At 31.1% G+C, this 16,792-nt stretch overlaps 1 protein-coding gene across 3 annotated transcripts; it reads right to left on the bottom strand.

Moving 5' to 3' along the window:
- Window positions 1-1,910: 1,910 nt before the first annotated feature.
- LOC119607528 (sarcoplasmic calcium-binding protein, beta chain) lies at window positions 1,911-16,575 on the bottom strand. 3 transcript variants are annotated; one of them, XM_037961480.1, is made up of 6 exons: window positions 16,404-16,575; window positions 15,947-16,046; window positions 4,837-5,003; window positions 4,690-4,770; window positions 4,459-4,611; window positions 1,911-2,511 (listed from the first exon to the last, which is right to left on the bottom strand). In XM_037961480.1, the coding sequence occupies exons 2-6, from the start codon at window positions 15,996-15,998 to the stop codon at window positions 2,395-2,397; spliced, it is 570 nt and encodes a 189-aa protein (XP_037817408.1). In that variant the 5' UTR covers window positions 15,999-16,046; window positions 16,404-16,575; the 3' UTR covers window positions 1,911-2,394. The 3 variants fall into 3 exon arrangements, with proteins under 3 accessions (XP_037817408.1, XP_037817410.1, XP_037817409.1); XM_037961482.1 differs by having other exon boundaries at window positions 16,282-16,418; XM_037961481.1 differs by having other exon boundaries at window positions 16,378-16,418.
- Window positions 16,576-16,792: the final 217 nt, after the last annotated feature.

Here is a 16,792-nt window from a genome sequence, read left to right as displayed (position 1 = left end):
TTCATACCAGAATTACTACAGTGTCTTCTCTGTGAGTAAGAACAAAGTCCTCGGCTTATTTGGTGGATTCGTGTTTCGGTCTGTCGAATACGTCTCTAGGTGCTGTTGTCGCCTCAACAAATGCCATCCCATATGCGTGATTGTAAAAGAAAGTAAGCAACGCGGCAGCAATGGTCAGAGATTAGACAGCTGGAATATTTGAACAAGACAGCTCGAGTATTTGAACACAAGGGGGCGTTTGTGAGTCGTCACAAAAGCTCAACCTGTGGTTGAAAATGAAATTGCAGGTGTTCACGTAAAGCATTTCTACACCTCGCAGCTTATCCATCCGTTCTTTTTCATGTAGTTGATGCAGTTACGGAGCACCCGGTCAACATGAAACTGTTCTAAGAATTGGATAAGTGTATGATCGATCTTAATGTATGCCACCAGCGCAAATAGTTTGCTATCGAAGTATTTGTCGGAAGGATTAATGCGGTCTTCACTAATCGTCCCTTTACATAAGCATTCTATTTGTTTGTATTTCAGGTCTTTGTAAGGAATAAGTCTAAAAGTAATATGTTTCTGAATATTGAACAATAATTTCTTTCACAGATCGCTATATAAGGATTTTCTATGTAAAGGAGCATATAATAGTTCTTATAGAGGCATAGCTTTATTATTATACATCCTCGTTTTAATTTAACTTTGACTTATGTAAAAAGTTGAAAACACTCAATTCAGATCCGGTCTCAATAATTCTATGTTTTATAGGGAAATTAGATTTCGAACTTCGTCCACGAAACTGGGTTTCTGAGCATGGGACGATGGTTCCATCCATATAAGGGTTTTCCCTTAACATTTTTCATGAAAGGGAGAGCTGTTCTGATGTAATGTTGAACATCATCCTCACAACTTATCTTAGCCTTATTTAGGAAGTCGAAAACACCCAATTCTGAACCGGTTTCGATAATGATTGAATAGTGATGGTAATATTATGCTTGAGTTGTTATCAACTTGAGATGATTTGATTTGGAAATTTCAAAATCTTAATGTCATTCTTGCGATGCTAAAATCGGACTAATTTTAGTATATTTCCAGAATTTAAAGGATTTAAAATTGTAGTTTTTTTTTCTGAGTTTTTTTTTTTTTATTTAAATTGTATTTTATTATTATTCATTACCGTTACTGATACAAACATTTTAATAGAATAAATATATAAAGTATACTTGTTTTTAAAAAATATGTTGTTTGGTTTTTGTTTTTTTTTTTTTTTAATAAAATTATAAAAAAAGAAACATTAACTTGTTGAATAAAATAGTAAATATATATGTAATTAATTAAAAATTAACACTTGATAATTATATGCATAATAATTATTTAATAAATTAATTAAAAGTTTTAACTGATTTGAAGTAAAATTCAATAGAAACAAAATAACAATTTAAATATATATTTTAATAATAATAATAATAAATAATATGAACAATATAAGTATGTAATAATAGATTAGTTATTTTTTTAAAAATTTATTTTGATTTGTTAAATATTTTTGTGGTTGGTTAATTTTTTGAAAAACTTTAAATATTTTTTCAAATTTAAAAAAAAAACATAAGTTATTTTAAAGAGAGTTAGAGAGAGACTTTACGATTAGTTAAATTTCTGGGAGAGCAGATATTTTTTTGTTTTTGTTTCTATAAATTATTATTATTAGTTTTGTTGTGTTAATTTAATGTTTTCGTTAACAAACTAGGCTTTTTTATTCAGACGATTCTACAACAGAGATGGAGATGATTAATTGCTATTAAATTATATAGTATATTAGTTTAGTTTCATTTTACACATTAGATACATTCCGATACCATTTTTAGTTTTATATAGTATATATATTTTTTATTTTAAATTAGATATTACGATTTTTTCATTCTTTCTTTTTTTGTTAATTTTTTTGTATTTTGTTTTCATATTTTTGTTTTGTGTTTTATGTTCTTATTAATTCATGTCATAAGTTGTTAAAAGATTAAACTTAAAAAAAGAACTAAAAAAATAATAAAATAATAAATTAATTAATAAAAAAGGATAAATTATTATTTATGCATGTTTAAGGTTATTTGTTATAAATTTATGTTTTTCTTTTTCTTTTTTTATATTTATTATGTAGTATGTTGTGCTTTTCTTTTCTTTCTCTATGTTTTGTAAAAGTAACTCATTAAAAATAGTTTATAAATTAAATAGTATAACTTAATAAGGTAGTACTTAATGTTTTTGTTTTATTGTTGTTGTTGTTAAAATAAAAAACAGCGAAGACATTTACATTTAATAAATTTTGTTTTTTTTTATTTCAAGTTTTTTTTTGTTGTTAACCCCATTCATCTCGGTGTTGGTGATTGTGGTTACTGATTATTTTTAGGCAGTTTACAGAGGGCCAAACAGATAAACAGCTGGGTGATTATCGGCAGTGTTACCCAAGAATTGGGCGTAAAGTTCCTTGTAACGATCCAAGTTCAAACCGCCAACTTTTCTATCTTCATCCTAAAAGCAGGCAAATAAAATTGTACATTTGTTTTATTAGTGTTGTTAATTTTTCTGGTATAATTAAAGCACTTAAATCAAAAAATACTATTTTTTATTAAAAACCAACAAATTAAGTGCAAATAGTGATATTTCGGTACTTTTTTGCAACATTCTTTATAAATCGGAAACAAATATTATGTTTAATATATAGATATAGTACCATACAGAAAGGTCCATTTGCAAGATTATACCAACAGTCCAATTTTGCAGGAATTTGCAGATATTTTCTGCTTCTATCTCACGAATAGCTCTTACAATAGTAGCCTTAAGTGAGAGGATCGTTTCTGGATTATACACACCGTTTTGGTCTGCGACCTGTAGCAGATAAACGTACATAGTTTAATCGCCTCAGAAAGTGATTCTGAGCCCATTGGTTTACTTTAAGGTGGGTGTAGAACCAATATAGATACCACTATAGTGGTATAGGGTATAACAAGTAAGAAGTCTATATTCACCTTTGCCGAATATTATTTTGAAGCTTGCACTAACATTCCCTTTTTTATGAAATTTTCAGAGATTGTCTTGGGTTTTTGCTCATATCTCCGTTAAGTCTCCCATATGAGGACTTATATGGGGGTAGGGTCAATTATGTCTCGATACTCATAAAATTTGAGAGATTTTGGCTTGTATGAAACATATTTGTGTGGAATTTTTTTGCTGTACTCGTATTTTTAAGACAGTAATGAGCGTTAAAGTATTCTTTTAGGTGACCTTATATGGGGGTAGGGTCAATAATGGACCAATCCTCATAAAATTTAGCAGAGAGATTTTCTCTTGTAACAAACTTATTTATATATGTCGAATTTCATAGCTATACTCGGATTTTTAAGGCATTAATGAGCGTTAAAGTAATTTTCTGAAGGGGACCTTATGTGGGGTTAGGGTTAATTATGAACCGATCCTCAAAAAAATTGGTAAAGAGATTTTGGCTTATATGAAACATATTTACGTCAAGTGTCATCGCTGTATCGCTGTATAAAATTTTACAAAGAGATTTAGGTTCCTATAAAACATGTTTATGCCGAATTTCCTTATAAAATTTTACAAAAAATTTAGGTTTTTTTCACCGCTATAGATGCTTCTTTTAAACAGTTATGTGCTTTAAAGTCATTTTCTGAACGGGTGGGGTCAATTATGGGCCGATCCTTATAAAATTTTACAAAAAATTTAGGTTCCTATAAAACATGTTAATACCGAATTTCTGCACTATAGATACTTCCTTTAGACAGTTACGAGAGTTAAAGTAATTTTTTGGAGGGGCCCTTATATGGCGGGTAGGGTCAATTATGGCCAATCCTTATAACATTTTACAAAGAGATTAAGGTTCCTAGAAAACATGTTTATGCCGAATTTCACCGCTATAGATATTTAGTTCTGAACTAATTTCTATAAAAGTTTATCACGTAGAGTTGAACTTATATATAGTTCACACAGTATAAACGGTCATACAGGATCAATATATTAGATCACACAGTGTGTGCAGAATAGATTTGTTTACGAAAATAAATCTGGCATTTCTAAATGGCTAGTTCGATCCGATAAAGTTTGACATAGGCGTAACCAAGAGTATTGGAGTTTATATTTTGAAAATGGACCTTACAAATGCTCTTTTGGAAAATTTTAGTCTTAGATACTCATTAAATATGTAATAAAATCTTTATCGAAACTAACCAACTAAATCGCTATATTTAGAGCTTACAAATATTAAAGCGCTAAATTGACTTATTTGAAATAGTATTTTAATAAAAAAGGCAATAAATCATTAATCCTAAAACTATGCTATGATCGAACATTGCAAAAATCATTCAAATGAAATAATAAATCACACAATTAAACATCAGTTGATGCTACTTGTATTATAACAAAAAAATACAAACATTTCTTTCTAATAAAAATCACACTTACGGTCAATAAAGATTCGAAAGCCTTATCGATGGGCGCTACATCATCGATGGCCATTCTGGTAATGCAATTGTAACGGTATTCCTCAATGCCTACAATGCCATCACTGTTGATGTCAAGAATTTTGAAATTGGATTCAATAAATGCTTTCATAGCCTATAATATTACAAAAAAAAAAGAAAACATATTTATAAAAATTTTATATTTTTATCGAAGAGTTAAATAATTACAAACCTGTGGGAAATCACTGTATTTCTTGCCAACGCAGGTCTTCTTCACGGCACCTTTGAATTCGGCATTGGAGATTTTTCCATCCTTTATGTGTTTTAATAAAATGTAAATTTAATTTTTATTAATTTATATATTTTAGCCAAATAATACCTTGTCATCATCAGCAATATCGGAAATTTCTTTCCATAAATTCTTCATTAAATTTTTGTATTCAGCCAAACGGGAAGCGCTGCAGTCACCCTTGCCTTCAACAACACAGGCCCTCACAGCCATGCATTGGAAATCGTTTTCATCGAGGACACCATTGTTGTCGATATCTGAAATTTATGAATAGAAGAATAAGTGCATGAAAAATTATGCTTAAAACAGGAGTTTGTAATACTTTTTTAAGTTTTAAAGTGGTTTCGAATTGGAGTTTCTCAAAATTGCATTATCTCAGGGTTATCAATATTTTGGCTTATAAAGGAAGGCTTTATATGGTTGTGAGGGTCAACTAAAGCCTGATCATTATGCAAATCGGCAGCGTTCTTTAATAATGGATGGATTTCACCATAGACTATTGTCTGGTCTATAGTCTAGTCTACAGTCTAGACTATAGTCTAGACCATAATCTAGTTTATTGTCTAGCATATAGTATAGTCTTTAGTCTAGTCTATAGTCTTGTCTATAATCTAGTCTATAGTCAAGTCTATAGTCTAGTCTATAGTCAAGTCTATAGTCTAGTCTATAGTCTAGTCAATAGTCTAGTCTATAGACTAGTCTATAGTCTAGTCTATAGTCTAGTCTATAGTCTAGTCTATAGTCTAGTTATAGTCTAGTCTATAGTCTAGTCTATAGTCTAGTCTATAGTCTAGTCTATAGTCTAGTCTATAGTCTAGTCTATAGTCTAGTCTAGTCTAGTCTAGTCTATAGTCTAGTCTATAGTCTAGTCTATAGTCTAGTCTATAGTCTAGTCTATAGTCTAGTCTATAGTCTAGTCTATAGTCTAGTCTATAGTCTAGTCTATAGTCTAGTCTATAGTCTAGTCTATAGTCTAGTCTATAGTCTAGTCTATAGTCTAGTCTATAGTCTAGTCTATAGTCTAGTCTATAGTCTAGTCTATAGTCTAGTCTATAGTCTAGTCTATAGTCTAGTCTATAGTCTAGTCTATAGTCTAGTCTATAGTCTAGTCTATAGTCTAGTCTATAGTCTAGTCTATAGTCTAGTCTATAGTCTAGTCTATAGTCTAGTCTATAGTCTAGTCTATAGTCTAGTCTATAGTCTAGTCTATAGTCTAGTCTATAGTCTAGTCTATAGTCTAGTCTATAGTCTAGTCTATAGTCTAGTCTATAGTCTAGTCTATAGTCTAGTCTATAGTCTAGTCTATAGTCTAGTCTATAGTCTAGTCTATAGTCTAGTCTATAGTCTAGTCTATAGTCTAGTCTATAGTCTAGTCTAGTCTAGTCTATAGTCTAGTCTATAGTCTAGTCTAGTCTATAGTCTAGTCTATAGTCTAGTCTATAGTCTAGTCTATAGTCTAGTCTATAGTCTAGTCTATAGTGTAGTCTATAGTATAGTCCAAAGTCTAGTGTATAGTCTTGTCTATAGTCAAGTCTATAGTCTAGTCTATAGTTTAGTTTATAGTCTAGTCTATAGTCTAGTCTATAGTCTAGTATATAGTCAAGTCTATAGTCTAGTCTATAGTCTAGTCTATAGTCTAGTCTATAGTCTAGTCTATAGTCTAGTCTATAGTATAGTCTATAGTCTAGTCTATAGTCTAGTCTATAGTCTAGTCTTCTTTATAGTCTAGACTATAGTCTAGTCTATAGTCTTGTCTATAGTCTAGACTATAGTCTAGTCTATAGTCTTGTCTATAGTCTAGACTATAGTCTAGTCTATAGTCTTGTCTATAGTCTAGACTATAGTCTAGTCTATAGTCTTGTCTATAGTCTAGACTATAGTCTAGTCTATAGTCTTGTCTATAGTCTAGACTATAGTCTAGTCTATAGTCTTGTCTATAGTCTAGACTACAGTCTAGTCTATAGTCTAGTCTATAGTCTAGTCTTGTTTATAGTCTATAGTCTAGACCATAATCTAGTCTATAGTCTTGTCTATAGTCTAGACTATAGTCTAGTCTATAGTCTTGTCTATAGTCTAGACTATAGTCTAGTCTATAGTCTTGTCTATAGTCTAGTCTAAAGTCGAGTACATAGTCTTGTCTGTAGTCTAGTAATCTTTAGTATAATCTATTGTCTAGTCTATAGTCTAGTCTATAGTCAACTATAGTCTAGTAATATTCTTGTCTATAGTCAGTAATCTTTAGTATAATCTATTGTGTAGTCTATAGTCTAGTCTAGACTATAGACTAGACTATAGACTAGACTATAGACTAGACTAAAGACTATACTATAGACTAAACTATAAACTAGACTATAGACTAGACTATAGACTAGACTATAAACTAGACTATAGACTAGACTATAGACTAGACTATAGACTAGACTATAGACTAGACTATAGACTAGACTATAGACTAGACTATAGACTAGACTATAGACTAGACTATAGACTAGACTATAGACTAGACTATAGACTAGACTATAAACTAGACTTTAAATGATACTATAGAATAGACTATTGAGTGGACCATTGACTAGACTATAGACAAGGCTATAGTCAAGACTATAGTCTAGATTATAGACTAGGCTACAGTCTAGACTATAACTCTAGTCTATAGTCTTGTCTATAGTCTAGTCTATAGTCAAGTCTAGTCTATAGTCTAGTCTATAGTCTAGTCTATAGTCTAGTCTAGTCTAGTCTATAGTCTAGTCTATAGTCTAGTCTATAGTCTAGTCTATAGTCTAGTCTATAGTCTAGTCTATAGTCTAGTCTATAGTCTAGTCTATAGTCTAGTCTATAGTCTAGTCTATAGTCTAGTCTATAGTCTAGTCTATAGTCTATAGTCTAGTCTATAGTCTAGTCTATAGTCTAGTCTATAGTCTAGTCTATAGTCTAGTCTATAGTCTAGTCTATAGTCTAGTCTATAGTCTAGTCTATAGTCTAGTCTATAGTCTAGTCTATAGTCTAGTCTATAGTCTAGTCTATAGTCTAGTCTATATTCTAGTCTATAGTCTAGTCTATAGTCTAGTCTACAGTCTAGTCTATAGTCTAGTCTATAGTCTAGTCTTTAGTCTAGCCTACAGTCTAGTCTATAGTCTAGTTTATAGTCTAGTCGATAGTCTAGTCGATAGTCTAGTCTATAGTCTATTCTATAGTCTAGTCTATAGTCTAGTTTATAGTCCAGTCTATAGTCTTGTCTATAGTCAAGTCTATAGTCAAGTCTATAGTCTAGTCTATAGTCTGGTCTATAGTCGAGTCTATAGTCTAGTCTATAGTCTAGTCTAAAGGCTAGTCTATAGTCTAGTTTATAATCTAGTCTATAGTCTAGTCTATACTCAAGTCTATACTCAAGTCTATACTCAAGTCTATACTCAAGTCTATAGTCTAGTGAATAGTCTAGTCTATAGTCTAGTCTATTGACTATAGGCAATAGGCTAGATTCGAAGAGTATTTAATGGGTCAATTATGGACTGTGCTTGTTGGAATTGAAGGGTGATTAATTGTTGGTAAAATTTTCACGATTGATGTCAATCATATTACGATTCATCATTCATTTATTAAAATTTTTTTCAGAAACATTTTCAAAGAAATAATAAAATTAAAATTCAGCTGCGAATACTTATTCTACATATTGCAGTTAATAAATTAATCAATTAGTTTACAAGATACAATTCACATATAAATGAGTGTTGTTTCCAACGATGCATGCATGAATGGATGGTTTCATTTATATATAGCAAAAATCTAGCAGTAAATCAAGTTACACCACTACGACAAATTACAGCACTCTGAATAGTGGTCTTTATGTATAAATACATACCCAGACAGTTTTCTTTGTTACTGAAAGACCTTGATTTTTTTGGGGATTTGAATTTATGATTATCATTCCTACATAAAAACATACATACATATCAGTATTTACATTTTGTGGACTAGATTAAACAATAATAAAATCAACAGTATCAGACCATATTGAGGACTAAATAACAACAAAAAAATAATGCGAATAAAATAACAAAAAAAAAAAAATGAATAAATAAATTGGCAAAGACATAGAATTTGTAAAATTTTGTAATTTGTCTTCGTTTATATTTTGTTGCTGCTGCCATGGGTGGTGGTGGTTGGACTTGTTGTTGATCTTGTCTGATGTCTAGTGATATTAAAGGGGGCATTACATTTAAAAAAAAAAAAATAATAAAATTACAATGACCGTGTAAAAGATTACACGATATTATGCATGAATATATATATATATTATATATGATATCATGTAAATTTTAATTTTACAATTAAAATTTATTTCTCTCCCCTCTTCCACTATCAATTCCTTTGGTTTTTGTTTAATCTATTTATTTATTTATTTTTTAAACAATTTGTTTTTGGTCTAAGTGTCTGCTGGTTGGTACCTTTTAAAGATTTTTACTTTATTTGAGATGACGGTGTGATGTGAATTTCAACAGACAGCAGACAATAGAATCTGTTGCCCCAGCAGCTGCCCGGTTAAATATTTGCAACATGTTTTTTTAAGATTATTTTCATTTAATTTATATTTAAATGAAAACATACATATCGTCCACTTAATTTAGAAAAGACGCTACTAACATTAAGAAAGTGTGCTCGAGAAGAAAGAAATCCTATTTAAAACCGAGAGTTATGTGGAATGAAAAGTTTTAAGGAAGTTTAAACTGCTTATTAAACCGTTATTATTTGTCATATGTATTAAAGCAATCTATTGGAAAATACTAAAATAAATTAAATTTGAAAAACAAATGTGAGCTACGACCTTTCTTAATTAAGGTGACGATATAAACTGTTTTAATTGTTAGAAAAACTATATAAATAAAATAAAAACAGCAAATTACGGTCTAGTGAAAATTACACCTTGTTCACCTTTACCTTTAGTAATACAAAAGATGACATTGGGAGCTTGGTCGAACTTTCAGTACACTATCTTATATTATAAAATAGACATGGAAAATTCAGTACTTTAGTACTTTTTGATATCGAAAAATACCGCGGTCTATAGTCTAGTCTATAGTTACAACTATAGTCTATAGTCTAGTCTATATTTACACCTATAGTCTATAGTTTAGTCTATAGTTACCTCTATAGTCTAGTCTATAGTTACCTCTATAGTTTATAGTTATACCTATAGTCTAGTCTATAGTCAGTCTGTAGTCTAGTCTGTAGTCTAGTCTGTAGTCTAGTCTATAGTCTAGTCTGTAGTCTAGTCTATAGTCTAGTCTATAGTCTAGTCTATAGTCTAGTCTATAGTCTAGTCTATAATCTAGTCTATAGTCTAGTCTATAATCTAGTCTATAGTCTAGTCTAGTCTATAGTCTAGTCTATAGTCTAGTCTATAGTCTAGTCTATAGTCTAGTCTATAGTCTAGTCTATAGTCTAGTCTATAGTCTAGTCTATAGTCTAGTCTATAGTCTAGTCTATAGTCTAGTCTATAGTCTAGTCTATAGTCTAGTCTATAGTCTAGTCTAGTCTAGTCTATAGTCTAGTCTATAGTCTAGTCTATAGTCTAGTCTATAGTCTAGTCTATAGTCTAGTCTATAGTCTAGTCTATAGTCTAGTCTATAGTCTAGTCTATAGTCTAGTCTATAGTCTAGTCTATAGTCTAGTCTATAGTCTAGTCTATAGTCTAGTCTATAGTCTAGTCTATAGTCTAGTCTATAGTCTAGTCTATAGTCTAGTCTATAGTCTAGTCTATAGTCTAGTCTATAGTCTAGTCTATAGTCTAGTCTATAGTCTAGTCTATAGTCTAGTCTATAGTCTAGTCTATAGTCTAGTCTATAGTCTAGTCTATAGTCTAGTCTATAGTCTAGTCTATAGTCTAGTCTATAGTCTAGTCTATAGTCTAGTCTATAGTCTAGTCTAGTCTAGTCTATAGTCTAGTCTATAGTCTAGTCTATAGTCTAGTCTAGTCTATAGTCTAGTCTATAGTCTAGTCTATAGTCTAGTCTATAGTCTAGTCTATAGTCTAGTCTATAGTCTAGTCTATAGTATCCCCGTGTCTCTTTACCCATATAAGGGTTATGTTCAAATAACTCGCCATTTCATTTAGGGACACCTGGCAGGGATTTAATAGCAGCTTGACTGTCGGTATAAGTTCTGTTATCCCTATTAGATAGATTAGATTAGATATCCTATAGTACTTTATTCATCCCCTCCCGAAAATATGTTGGCTTGGTGAAATCTCCATCTTGGAGGCATGTTGCCTTGGTGAAATCTCCATCTTGGTGTTATTGTAATATCTAGTCTACCGGGACTATAAAGTGGTGATGATCAAATGTATATTCGGCCTTTCCTTGGAATGATTTGACATGGGGTCGAACCAGAACACCAGATATTCTGGTACTACGGGTAGCCAGTTGCCCACAGTACTTTGTCCTGGCTGGTCAGATGGTTGACTTTCCTTCGGGATTCACGTAATGTCTGTGGTTTATAGCGAAATTCGCTGGAAGAGAATGTTGGTTTAAGGACTGATATATTCTATGCCATATATATCTGGATTCTCTCTCCGACATCAACAGATGTCACTGGGTGATGTATTTCTTACCCTTCGCGTAGTAGGGCGCCAGTATAGATTGGGAAATTTTTAGGTTGACACTTGGTAGTTGCCTGTCATTCCGCAGATTGTTCTTTATGGTCTGAGAATGGAACTGATGTAAGTTGGTGAACGATCGTTAAATACTCCTCTGCCTGTCAGGAGACTAGTACTGATCTTAAAGATCTTTTACTTTAGGGAAGTTCTCGGTGTTGTTGCCCTCTCAACAGGATGCATATTGCTTTATGCTACGCGACTTATGTTTGAGGCCCACCACTCAACTTGTCGGGGCAATTATTGGGTTCGAATTGACTTTCATAATACAACCGATTGTGAATTGGATAATTATGTTTCTATTTTAATATTATTAAAAGAAACCATGAGGATAATGATGAGTGTTAATTTTTTGTACCTCTTTTAGTTTAAGAGATATAAGATTTCAGAATATACCCTACATTCGAATTACCAAATCTTAGTGCACCCATTTGGGGCGAAGAAAATCTCCTTTCAAAATTTCAACTACTATTTAGCTGCAACCGTTTAGGCTATGGGAAGACGAATCAATCAGTCATCACTATTCAGGTAGAACAAATTTTATTCAGAATATTTGTTATAATGAGTTTCAAAATTAATTATTATTAGGCTTCTCTTTTAATATCTCGCAAAAAATCAAATGTTTAAATCGAAAACCTTTAGGAATCTCTGCATAACTTATCTCTGCCTAATAGTTGTTCTATAGTTTATATTAAATTCTCGTAAATTAGATGTACATATGTATATATATTTTGTTGTTTTTGTGTGTGAGTAATGTTAAAAACAAGTACATTAATATTGCTATAATTAAAAAAATTTTCGTTCATGTTAACAACATGTTAAAATAATTTCAATCTCATTATACTCGTCATGTTTAATTGTACTTGTCATTGGATAAATGGTACTTGTTATGAATTATATATTATAAATTAAAAATTAAATAATATTGTAATAAATGAAAAGAATTTTATGCAATTTTCATTATCATTACTAGGGGTACAGATTAAGAAAAGTTGGTTCATGTTTTTTTGTGTTTTTATTTATATCTCTACCAATAGATTAGGATCTTACTTTCGTCGAAAATCTAGCTATCACAAGGAAAGTGTTGCAGCATTTCACTGTCCTCTCCGCATACTTTACATTCGTCTGAATCTGTCCAATTTCATATAGTTATGTCCGCTATTACATTCATCACACTAACCTCGGACCTATTCAATCTGAGCATGCTTCTCGTTCTGATCTCCCATAAGATTTTAGTGGTTCTACCCATCATTATATTATTCCAGGTGGTGGTATGGCATTCTTTCCCTCATTTTTCTAATTCGTTTGCATCGAACGCTTTTGCATCATCATAATCAGATTTACTTCCTGAAACTCCCTTCCCTTTATAGCAAGTACATTTGTCTTTTTATTGCCGATTATTCCCGAGTGGCCTGCAAAGTTCTTTTACAGTCCAATGCGCTCTTAGCTTTAACCTAAACTTGATTACGCCATACATAATCCGTGATAGCACGAACATCCGCCTGGAAGTTAGTGTTGTGATTAGGATGATGGCAGTATATTTCGGATTCAAGAATTTCAATATAGATCCCCTTTTTGTCTCCCATTTTGAACAACAAATTCCTGCATTGTCCTATCCTTACCTGGGACCAATGTTTCACAGTTCCCAACAATTTCTGTTTTCGGTACACAATCGAATACGTTTGGTATTTGTGTATAACAGTCCAATAAGTTTAGCATATATATAAGATGTGTTCTGTAAGCGTCTCGAGCAAATTTTCCTAAATCTGCGTGCTACTAGGCTGTGAGTGCCCAATCGTATCTTATATGCGTTTCAATCGGATAAATGTGTCTAAAGCTTTGGTTGTTAGTGTGCTCAGGGCTCCGCTTACACCGAACAACATGTACCCTTAATTCTCTGTGTTGGTAGTATGTTCCACTTTTTGTACGAAGATAGAATTGGTCCAATTATGCTTTTATAAAGCTAGTGTGTCATAGTTGGTCTATGGTTCTCCATTGCGCCCAACAGCGATAGTCTTTGTTGGTTCTATTCTCTGTGTGGTATTGACAGTTTAGTTCTCCTATAATTGTTATGCACTCAGCCCTCCATCATCCGAAGTAAAACCATTGGTGAGAGATGACATATTGTCCATCACCTCCCTCTATCCATCATATGGGGAAGTGTTTGATAGGATATTAGTAAAAGTCACTCCAATACTTTATTTATATTTCAGAAATGATCAATTGAATTTCAGTTGAAATCAGGGCCGATGCAGAATATCAATTTTTCCAATGTAATACTTTTTATTTTAGAACTGCTGTAAACGGACCAGACAATCGATTCAGTTTCGCTCACATATGAAGCCGTAATATTCCAACATGACAACTCTGGGCCAGATCCGCCTTATAGTCCACAACTTTCACCTCATTACCATTTGCATCGATCGATACACAATGCATTCACTAGTATTCGCTTCACTATAGAATAGGATATCCGATATTGGTATGATACGTTCATGAACACAAAATATGGGCAGTTGTTTTGGTGCGGTTTTTAGAAGTATACAATCGAAACTTGTAATTTTAAAAATATGCAAGAGCTGATATATGTTATAAAATCCAAGTGGAAAAATCACAATAAAAAGAAATCTGTTCCAAACTTACATATGTACAATGTCAAAGCATATGAAGTATTGAAAGTTGCCCAAGTTTCGAACAATACTGCATATTAATACACGTTGAAAAATTGCAATAGTGTTGTCAAAGTGTCATTAACATTCCAGTGTTTTGTAACTAATTTCAAAGTTTAAGGGATAGAGCGCATGATTTCCAAAGTGATCTAGCTCTTTGTATACAGAAATCAACATCCTCGCTTGTGTCACCAATGAGTTAAGTATAAAATTTGATCTTATTCGTACGCTCTTGCGGAAAGGTCTTCAAAATTTTCTTCTGTGTAGTCGAATTCTTCTAATTGTTGGATAAATTTCTATTGTATTCCTCTAGAGATTACATTTCGTTCAAAGTCATTATGAGAGCAAAGGTGATTAGGAATGGCTCACTTGTTTTTCAGAATTTATAACTTACATGTTGTACTTGTGTTGATCAAGTCGATCTGGTAAGGTATTGTAGGGTTAAAGATAATTTTATTAAAAATTTGGATACAGTTCTAGTGTTAAAGCTGTTCCTATCTAGTTGAAGCTGTGTTTTTGGTCATCTGTTTTAGAAATTTTCACAATTGGACCAGTTTTCTAATTCACCGGCGTCTTGTCTGTAGACTAGTCTATAGACAGGACTATAAATTAGAATACACTATAGTCAGAAATAGGTTAGACTATATTCTAAACTTTTACTTTTAAAGTCTAGTCCGAACGGAATTCTAGTCTAAAAACTATAAAAGATTAGAAAATATGTTCGAATATAATCTATAGGACAAACTACAGACTAGTCTCTAGATATGTCTTGACTGTGGACTGGAATCGGACTGGACTATAACCACGTTATTTCAAGAACAGTGAACACGATCCATGCCTACATTACATAGGACTACTAAACCTATAATGTTTGCAGGTGAGTAGTTTTGCGATTATCTAAATGGGTCATGTTCTCCAATAATCTAATACGGAGTATATACATGACTAAAGTAATCTGTACTATAAGCTAGATAAAAGTCCAGTCTTAGGACTTGATTATAGTATTGAATAAATACTAATCTGGTCTTGATCTGGAATTGAACGTATGTATCTTCCCGAATTCTTAAATATCACAATACATTCGCTTACAATTATTATCCAAAATGGTGACCTATCATATTTTTGATGACCTATGTCATTTTCCATTCCATCTAGACTGGGGATATCTGTAGTTGGTTCTTACTCATACAATTTTTTTTTGAAAATAATTAATTTAAATTTAAATCAAAACTATTCAATTTATAACAAAACTATTTAAAAATTTTGTTGTTTTCTAATTTTAAAACTTTTCGAAAAAATTTCAACAATTTATTTTATATAGTATCTATTTTATAAAAAATAATATAGTATTATTTAATTATATCATTCGTATAGTTGTTAATATATAATAAAATTTTGAAAAATCCCTTAAAACCAGGTGTCAGTTTAGCAATAATCTAAAAATAGCAAGACGCGCGCAATTACAAAGTTGCCAACGGACCTTGAAGTTTATTTGAGATAAAAATTTTTTAAAATTTTATTGCATTGGCATAGTGAGCTAAATAATATTTTAAATTTATTTAAATTTTTTCTTTTTAATTTTATAAATTATGGTATATTTCCTTAGAAATAAAGATATTTCAAAATTATATTATTTATTAAGCCAAAGGACTTGTTCACTTTCATTATTAACTTTTAAAGATTTCTTGCTTTTCAAACTTTTCCACTATTATATGTTAATTAAATGATATTTTTTCCATATAAGTCCAATGTTTATCACTTTCATTTTCAAAATCGAAACCACCTGCTTAAACAGTTTTTAATTATAAAGAGTTATTAACTGTTATTATTTCTTAATTTATCGTTTGGAATGGGTATTTGAGAAGTCTGATTTTTAACTTACCGTACATATACCGAACAACAAAATCGACACGGTTATCCCAAGAGTAGGCCATTGTTTAAATTTAATTTATTTTTTGGAATTTTAATTTAACACAATTTATCTAAAATAAATAGAAAATTATTGAAGTTTTTTTTTATAAATATAACTTTAGCAATATTTATTTTAATAAAAAGTGTTTTTTTGTATAAAAACTTTTTAGAGCAAAAGTAACACTTTGTGGATTTAATATTCCATTTCAAAATTTTATTTTTTATTATTTCTTCTTCTTTAAGTATTGGTTAATGTCACAGGATTATTTATTATTTTATATTAAAAATATTTTTTTATATTTATACTTTGTCATATAACTTGTTCTTTTATTCTTAAGGTTTCCATATATATATATATTTTCTTTAATATTTATATTAGAGAGTAGTTTTTTTTTTTTTTACTTAATTTCTAAGTTCCCGCTAACTACCTGAGGACCCGTTCGCTTCTGATTTACAAAATGTTTTTTGGTTAACAAGAGAACTAGAAGCGTTTAATCATACAGCTGTAGTATGGTCTAGACTAGACGATCGGCCCTAGTACAAGGTGCTGCAGCCGAAGTAAATGTATCGCAACATATGTACATATAACGATCACACACTCACACTTTTATTATTTGCACTGTTGACAACATGTTGAGCAACATTACAATCACGTTCAATACAACTACACTACTACGTAACGAACAAAATATCAGTGCAAATATTTATGTTAAACATATTTGTGTTTGTTGTTGCTATTGTCTGTCTGCTCGTCATCGCGATCATCATGATCATTCTTTTGATCTACAATATTAACACATTTTTTTTCTTTTTTCAA

Source organism: Lucilia sericata, unplaced genomic scaffold (genome assembly GCF_015586225.1).
Source record: "Lucilia sericata isolate MDLA Ls3-8-SP2 unplaced genomic scaffold, ASM1558622v1 Contig000701F_arrow, whole genome shotgun sequence".
Lineage (NCBI taxonomy): Eukaryota > Metazoa > Arthropoda > Insecta > Diptera > Calliphoridae > Lucilia > Lucilia sericata.
Note: the sequence above shows the minus strand (reverse complement) of the source record. Positions and strands in the feature narration are given on the sequence as shown.

Coding starts and splice junctions, on each gene's coding strand:
- LOC119607528 (XM_037961480.1), bottom strand. CDS start 15,998: ATGGCCTACTCTTGGGATAACCGTGTCGATTTTGTTGTTCGGTATATG. Junction 4,612..4,689: donor AATACAGTGATTTCCCACAG/GTTTGTAATTAT, acceptor GTAATATTATAG/GCTATGAAAGCATTTATTGA. Junction 2,512..4,458: donor CTTTCGAATCTTTATTGACC/GTAAGTGTGATT, acceptor GCCTGCTTTTAG/GATGAAGATAGAAAAGTTGG.